Source organism: Fopius arisanus, unplaced genomic scaffold, assembly GCF_000806365.1.
Source record: "Fopius arisanus strain USDA-PBARC FA_bdor unplaced genomic scaffold, ASM80636v1 scaffold00076, whole genome shotgun sequence".
In the NCBI taxonomy this organism is placed as follows: domain Eukaryota; kingdom Metazoa; phylum Arthropoda; class Insecta; order Hymenoptera; family Braconidae; genus Fopius; species Fopius arisanus.
This window is the reverse complement of record NW_011887815.1, coordinates 453,487-462,344: the sequence shown is the minus strand read 5'-3', so window position 1 is coordinate 462,344 and position 8,858 is coordinate 453,487. Positions and strand designations below refer to the sequence as shown.

General features: G+C 39.8%; 1 protein-coding gene across 2 annotated transcripts in view; it reads right to left on the bottom strand.

Annotated features, from left to right (window-relative positions):
- LOC105269916 (membralin) overlaps nt 1-8,858 on the bottom strand; it is an 88,456-nt gene that overhangs the window by 10,069 nt on the left and 69,529 nt on the right. For both annotated transcript variants that reach the window (XM_011310518.1, XM_011310519.1), the window contains 2 exons: nt 3,145-3,244; nt 963-1,293 (listed from right to left, as the gene is read on the bottom strand). In XM_011310518.1, the coding sequence (XP_011308820.1) occupies nt 963-1,293; nt 3,145-3,244 (431 nt within the window). The remainder of the gene's footprint in view (nt 1-962; nt 1,294-3,144; nt 3,245-8,858) is intronic.

Sequence of the window (8,858 nt, the reverse complement as noted above, 5' to 3'; positions counted from 1 at the left end):
TTTAGATCTCCTCCAAATTCAATATTTAACCTCAACTCTGTGTTTTTGCCCAACCCAGACTGGGTTGCTGGACACAACCCAGTCTGGGTTCACTCTGGGTTAGCTCTGGGTGCCAACCATCAGGGAATAAAGAGATAAATTAAAAATAACATTTTCACTCCTGCCATTAAGCTATTAACCTTGGAACGCCACTGAGAGATCGAGCTGCATGTACAATGACTATAATCCAGTGAAAAAATAAATAAAATTGTCACAAAAATTCAACTTGCGTGAATTAACCTTCTGAAACATTTGTCTGATAACAACCGTCCCGAAAAATATATGGAAGAAAAACTATCTGTCTCCGGCTTTTCAAGTTACTAATGTTATTTCTGTATGTTAAAAATGAGTATTTTTAAGAGGAAATGTCTTCAGAAAATTTTCTTCAATCCATATTTTTACTAAAAATCAATTTCATGCCATGAACAGGTAGTTGGAAGAATGTTGATATATGCCATTCTCTAATTTGTTCTTTGCTTTGGGATTAAACAAGCTCTTTCCACATCTCATTTACAATGTCAGGTTGTAAAATGAATAACGCCATGACAAGAAAAATCTTCAATTTTCCATATCTACTCATTTCTCCACTTGTCCTTTTCTTTAGCATCACCCGACCTCGGTTCATTTCAGCGGAGGAGAAGAACCTGTAGGACCTGGATCGTAAAGACCCATCACCTGATATAATGGACTCTCTACCTTTTGTTACGTACTAATAAAGGTCGCGATCATGATTTGCTCTCAGAGCAGACGTTGTCCAACTCTGAACTAAACGATCACCCATGCAAGTACGGACCCAGCTGAAGAACGCTAAGCCTAGATGGCCGCCGAAGCCGTAAACCACCCGCGTAATCATTAACGACGTGTTTGAAACAGAGCATTTTTCAGGTCTATGAAAGTTTTTAGATAAGAGAAGTTCACCAAACCTTGATTTTCATCACTTTCTGATGTCGACCGGACTTCACTGCTAGTTGAAGCGGTAGATGTTGCTCGCATTTCTCCTTCAGGATTGTCGGAGTTAAGATCTAGTTGAGACAGTTCACTGATGTAGTTCTGTTGGGTCTGTTCATTGGTTGGAGTTGATGGACTTCCAGATGGTGTAGAAGTCGGTGTTGGACCCGGTGTGGTTGCGGAAGTACTGGGAGTTGATGGTTGTACTGTGGCTGGAGTGTGGTTGCGTAACAAGATTTGCTGGAGCTGAGCTTGCTGCAGAATCACCGGGAGCTCATAATGGTGGAAAAAATAAAGCATCGAGTGCTGCAATTAAACAGAGATCAATTTAATTGTTGGTTACAAATGCGCGGGTATTTCTAGCCGAAAGAATAAGCCTCTTACTTCCTTTGTTCACTAACAGTGCCTCATATCTAACCTCATAAAAGATTCTTTTTTCTGATTTTCGTATTTTAAAGCGCATCACGAAAAGAGAACGTTTTGGTCAGTGTCTAGTTCAGGTCCACCACGCAATTCTGATTATTTTGGATTGTATGGGTTTCCGTCACTTAATTAAGGATCTGATTATCTTTTTATTCGGAGAGAATCAGTACAGGAGATATGACTGTGCTGGTACTTGTCTGTACCTCTAGTCAGAGAAGAAAACCATTTGGATTGAGAAGAAGAATATTTGTGAATATGTCTGTTAATGCACCGTTCCTTGCGATATCCAGGACCACAGCGATCACGTGGCGGTGTGGTCAGACCCAAAGACTATACATATTACTACACTGATAGACAATGGACACAGAAATATGGATTTCCAAAACGTCTTGAGCACATTGACCAAAGCTCTGAACTTACCTTACCCGACCACTTACCGTCACTGATCGAATACGACGAGTGATTTATCCGCCGCTACCCTTCTAATAGCAATTCAAAATATTGAATTGAATTTAAAATTACTCACTCGTCGAGTAAACAGCGACAGCAGGATGGGAGAGGGGTCAAGGAATTTCGGGCACAACAGAGTTTATCTCGAAACTGTTTTTTGAAGTACGCATAAAGATAAGAAGTTTTTTGAAGTACGGAAAGGATAACAATAGGTTTTTGATCACAGAAATTATCATTTCACTGATTGCTGTTTTTGGTGGACCTAAACCATGCATTTACAAATATTTCCTGTATTTTGAGGCTTACGATTTTCGAGTTAGATTGAACATTACCAAGTGGTGAGTTTCAATTATATTAAATTGAGATTGGTAAATCATCCCAAATTAAAAGATCCTAGTTTAGTATTTGTCAGAATTATTGCCACGTAAACTAATTTGCTCGGTGAGCTAATCAATAAAGTCTTTCGAAGGAGTCTTCTTTGATCGACGTCCAGAAGCAACGTGCAAATCTAGTACAGAAACCTCTCATACTAATTATGAGGCACAATTTAATGTTCCTATAATACTTGATCGAAACTGGTTGGAACAGTTTTGAACAATCATGTATAGAAAGATTTCGTTTTAAAGCTCTGCTGTCTTCCTATAATACTTGATCGAAACTGGTTGGAACAATTTTGAACAATCATGTATAGAAAGATTTCTTTTTAAGCTCTGCTTAAATCTAGTACAGAAACCTCTCATACTAATTATGAGGCACAATTTAATGTTTCTATAATACTTGATCGAAACTGGTTGGAACAGTTTTGAACAATCATGCATAGAAAGATTTCTTTTTAAAGCTCTGCTTTGCACTTTGCTTCTGGACGTCGATCAAAGAAGAGTCCTTCGAAAGACTTGATTGGTTAGCTCACCGCGCAAATTAGTGTACGTGGCAATAATTCTGACAAATACTAAACTAGGATCTTTGAATTTGGGATGATTTACCAATCTCAATTTAATACCATTGAAACTCACCACTTGGTAATGTTCAATCTAATTCGAAAATCGAGTTATATCGATTATAAGTAATTACGAGTTATTATAAGTAATAACGATGGTAATTTTTTTCTTTTTCAGAAATAACACAAGCGATATAAATAATAAACTATTATAGACCGTCTTTTCGCACTTAATTACAACATTATTGTAGTTTGATGCTTTTTTAACGCCTTTGTAAGGATTAGAAGGATCGATCATAATAATAAAACTCGGGATGATCAATAAAGTTCTGTCATCGAAGACTTACCTGGATAAACAACCAAGAAGTAACTAGAGCGAGACTGCTATACTGGCCGTTGAAGCGATAATGATACGCGTAGAATGAAAAATGGTAGAGATAGAAGAATCTGAAATCAAAAGAAAGATTCTTTCATGATTCCTAACGAACTATGAACAAAATAACATCCAGAATTAATCGAGCATTGCAAATCATGCATATTTTCAAGATTTATGCAATGAATGTATAGACCAGAAAAAAAAACAATTTCCATTCATTCTCAGGATTAGATCGAAATTATTATTGTGTACATATTCATAATGGCAAATTCAATAAATCTAATGAAAATAGTACATTGTGCGACAAGTGCGTACAATAACACATCTTGCATTGCCTGTGAGCATCACACGAGTACAAAAAGTCTTCTTCTTAATCCAAATTAATTTTATCCTCTGCATATAGATATCAAATCTTCTTCAATAACGGAATCCTGGTTTAATACGGTTGGTGGTCCAGTAGAGGGTAGCACTAAATTTTCTCCCAAAGTTAATTTTCAAATAATTGTTATATCCGGGTTAACAGTCATGATTTCTAAGCCCTCCTTTTGTTTTTTTAAAATCAGATAAACAGTACGGTGTATCTCATGACTTCGCGTTTTTTGTTTAGAGTATTGAGATTTTTTCATTTCTGTCGAATTTCATTATATGACTTCAACACAAGTTGATCAGTTGGGAATATTGCCGAGATATTACAATTTCACAACTGGATCCAATGCGGTTGCATACAATCAAATATGAACACTTTCTCCAAAAGTTTAATCTTCCTCAAAAAGTAAGACCTTCAGAACCTTATTAAAATTAAATATTTGCTTTCGGCAAACTTAGACTACACTTTTCACAGAAATCGGATTGCTAATTCCCTGATTCATTCAATTCCTTCCGGCAGTCCGCTTGTGATCTCCAGGATCACTATTGATGATCGGAATGTCGCAAATTAAATGGTGGTAGAAAAATTTTAAAAAAAGAAAGGGAAAAAGAAAAGAAGCAGAAGGGGATATTTAGGATATTAGAATAAAAATTGATGGCTCTCTCTATTACTCCCTTAGCGCTATTGTTCTCTCAGCGTCGTAGAGAGAGCGCTCAATAACTCTCTCTTCTACGAATGCAGATCGCAAAATCTGGACAGTTGGAGAGTTTTCACAGGACACGTACATCTTGCACAGATCATTTTTTGCAATAGTCTACGAAAAGTCTCCATTGCGCCAGAGTTTTCAGTTATTACCATTTGTACCGTGGAAAATTTTTCTCAGGAAGCATTCTGATAGGGCGCAGGGATTAGCTCCCGCTAGGGTCCAGGGGCGAACCCCTAGCGGTGGATTTGGCGGTGGATCCCCCCATACATGAGATCAAATATGCATTGAAACGATTAATTTCGCTAAAAACATTATTAATAAAACGATTTTTTGCGATTATATTTTTGAAAATTGGAAACAATTGCTTTGTCGGAAAATGAAAAATTTTACAATCATCAATTGTTAGTTGGTTTATTGTTTGTTTCGACAATTTCGATCTCTCGCACTGACTCTCTATGTTGGACATCAGTTGACCATGATGATTAATGACCAATCAGACAATTCTCGCGAAGGTGACGAACTAATCATGGCATTGGCCGGTTTCGTCACCAGTTGAGCATTGGCTTTGCGTCACCAACCAAGGCTCTTACAGAGACGATCTCGCATTGAGCGTCCAGGACATACCCAACAGATTGAAAACAAAGGATGCCTGGAATTCACAGCCAAATATATCGGCGAGATAATCAGATGTTCTTTAGATGACAGCTACAAGATGTGTACTCGTAAAGGAACCAAGAAGGTAAACTGGTAGAACAATATGCTATCGCGTTTTAGGGGCGAGCTGAGGAAAACATGGAATAAGGTTGAAAACTTTTTTAACAGTTCACGTAAGAGACAAGCTGTGGGACAACGTCAGCGTCTTCAGAAAGAATACAACAAATTCCTGGCTAAAGTTAGGAACGAACGTTTGGAAACATCCAGCAGCGGAATTTAGAGGCAGTTCGAGGCAAACGAAAGTCGTCAAGACTGACGAGCGCAAACCTGGACTGTCTTATCAAGCCACATCTTGATGCCAGAAGAGACACAGGACTTCTGCTGAAAGAACACTGTCCTAAGTTTACGAACCAGAACAGCTTACCTCAAACCACCAGGAAGACTGACGGTCAGTGCAAGTCCCAAGGTTGCGAACCCTGAAAGGTACCAGGACCGGATGGCATCTACCGAGCATGATTGCAGAGGGAATGGATATCATCATGGGGTTACTGACAGAAATACTCAGAACCAGTGTGGTACTGGAAACCGTGTGCTAGCAATGGGGATATGCAAAAATCGTTTCCCTACCCAAGCTAGGAAAGAATGGCTATGTTAAGCCGAGGGATTTCAGGCCCATCAGTCTGACGCCGTTCATGACACTAGTACAGCCTAGCCGTACGATACCACTAGGGCGTGCTTATGCCGTACTCATCGCATCAGTATTATAAAATACCGCTACTTTCACTACATCCAATTATAGTGAGTTAAACATTATTTGGACCTTTTTTAGTAGCTGAAATTAATCTCTTATCATATCCATTTAAAACATAACTACGATGCGCTATTATAACACTGATGGAATAGATATGACAAAAGTGTGCTATACTGGTGCGATACTAGTACAATACTATTCGGACGTACTTGTATGATACCCCCCGCATCAGTATTAAATTCAAATAGGATGATACTTGTGACACTTTTCCTGATTTCGTCCCGGAGATCGAGAATAGTTATTACTTTCACCCATTCTCATACTCACATCCTGAAATTCCTGCCAAATTAATGTGGCGCCAGTTAGCCTTTTATGGGCCAAAAACCAACAAAAAATTTTAAAAAACCGAAGGGAGGGTTACGAAGTGGCGTGCCCTGCCTTACCCGAAGTCGGTAAACCTCGTTCACCAAGAAACTAAATACTAAATTGAAAAGATAGTCAAAAACAAGGACATGAAGAGGCAGAACGAGTAGGGTTGGATCTGGCCCTCGCGCCAACACTATTTCCATAAAATCCATGAATCCATAAATTCCATAAATCCAAAAAGAAATGCCGTCCGAACTCTAAAACCAAAACGAAGACGATAATCCAGTTACCGTGAAAAAACTACCTGCGAGAAGCTAAAGCCGATGACGAATGGAACGGAAGCGGGAAGGTCTGGGTTGCCCCGGATGCTAAGTCGTGGAAAGAGGGTCAACGTCAAGGAAAGGCAAATCTAACCGAGAGATTAACCGATACAAGAGAAAGGAAATTGAGTAGAACGAATGCTATAAGATACCGATAACAAGACCGTCTGAGGATCTGAGATGTCATCACCGAAAATATCCATAACCCCAGCCGGAGCCTAGGGAAAGGCCCGGAGAGCATGTAGCTCATCTGACGGTGTTTCTACCCAGACCGCGATGGACCACTAACGGCGGCCCCGAGCATAAAAAGCGAACCGGAGAGAATAACCTCGAATCGAGAGAGCAGATCCAGCTAAAGGAAGCCGTGGGTAACCTATGAGAGTCTAGTAAGAGAGCAAACGAACTACGGAACTCGCCGAGAGCTAGCCGAAGCGGTTCTACCTGAATAAGTGGGAAGTGCAGGTAGAGCCCGGCAACCTGGGCTCATCGGGCTCACGTAGCTCCTATCGTTAGTGAGAGCTGGACGGCGGCCTCATTCACTTAACGAAGCTACGTGCTCTAATTCGATTTCTCTCCCTTCTTGATCTTTGGTTCGACTGATACCCACAACGGGCCACCGTGTGATCAAGCGGGAATTTCCAACTTTCCATCAATTTGAAATATAGATATAATATTTTATGCGAAATATCTTTATGCAGCAATATGAGGAAAAAAATTTTTTTCAATACTTTCATGGTGAGAAATCACTCTTCACAATTATTTTGCGTTCCGACGATATTTTTGCTGCAATTCAATAAATAAAATAGATCAATTGTTCAAGATTCTGAGGTGGAGCGATAACTTTACCGGGTAAAGTTCGCCCAGTAATTTGAAAAAAAAAATCGTAGATAAATTGTCGTATAAGTAATAGTCATATCAGCCGTTATTGACTAAATTAATATAACTGATGAGAATTTTAAAAGACGAATTTTGACGATGAGAACAGGGCTGGAACAGTTAGCAGCTAAAACTTCACTGAGGTTGACTGATTCCACTCACAAAATCGTTATACTGATGAATGCAGAAAAATGGGTATTTATCAAATAATAAACATATTATCTTATGCAAAGAATAGGTAAAAATCCGTTACTTTTCCGTTTTCATTAATAATCAAAACAGCGAAGGATAGAAACGGGGGTCTGTAGTAAATAATAAGTATGGCCGCGATTTTCGATGAATAACGATGCTCAATGGAGAAAACGGTTTATATGATGATGCACCATCATATAATAAAGGTGAGTTTCCTGGAAATCCAAACAGTGCAATTATACTAATAAATATGAACTCGAACAATGTCGAATTGGCAAAACATTACAATTGAAAATTGACACGTGCATAGCCGCACCAAATTTTTAGTCCCAGATTCTCATCGAATCAATTCATTTAATTGAATCAGAGCATTTCATCGAAATTACAAGTTAGAAAGGGTTTTTATAGTTAGAGGTGGTTTCGTATCTGAGGTTAGCTTCTCCAAAGATTTCGGTAATTATTTTGGTTAGGCGAACGTCTTGGTATGGAACATTAGATCGAATTTTCTATCGGTGGCATTAAGGGGGAACTGATTCGCCAAAACGTCTGTGCGTATGAGAGGTGGGTGACTTTTCTAAGAGATGTTATTGTTGAAGTTCTTAGTTTTCGATAATGGGTGAGTTATATTCGGAATTAATTCGCGATGAATTGGCGAAATAGGAGTTTGTACAAAGTTGGATGAGACCGATCGGTGGGCCTTTTTGGGAGCACGCTCTGGATCTGCGTCTGTCTCCTCTCAGAAAGCAAAATTGTAATCATTGATAATTTTCCTTATCATGTTTCCTGTCTCGGTTTCTATTTTTCCGTGAGATTAAGTATTATGCGGGGATTGGTGAGAAAGAGGGGAGAGACTGATAGGATAGAGACGGGCATTTTTAGTGGGGGAAGACGGCGGGTTGTTTCAGTTTTAGATTAGATTAGATTTAAATACGTGGATGGTCGGACTAGCCTCCCCAATGCCACCGCATTCAGATTAGAGTTACTGTAGCTCTGCTTGTTTTATGCGCGGATTATATGTTCAGCCCGGCCTTTGTTGCCAGTCTTAACAGATCCCTTGCATCCTTGTTCGCGACTTAATTTGCGGCGGGGAAGGCAGTTACCCACCAGCGCAGTCTCGTTGCTGCTAGAGCCGGACAGCCACATAGGATGTGTAGACTGTCCTCTTTTGCTTCATTGCAGAATCTGCACAACCCATCCCAGTCCATGCCAATGACTCTGCAATGTTCTTTAAATCTGCCATGTCCTGTGAACAGCCTGATCGTAGTGGCCAGACTTTTCCTGTCTATGGCCACTAGGTGTTTCGACCTTTGCTTGCTGGGGCCAGGCATGATTGCCCTGGCCTTCCTGCAGGTCATTGTGTCTTTCCACCGCTCCGATTGTTCTCGTCGGAGCTTTTCCTTTATGTGGCTTACACCAGGGGCCGGCAACCTAGGTTCATTAGGCTCACGCGGCT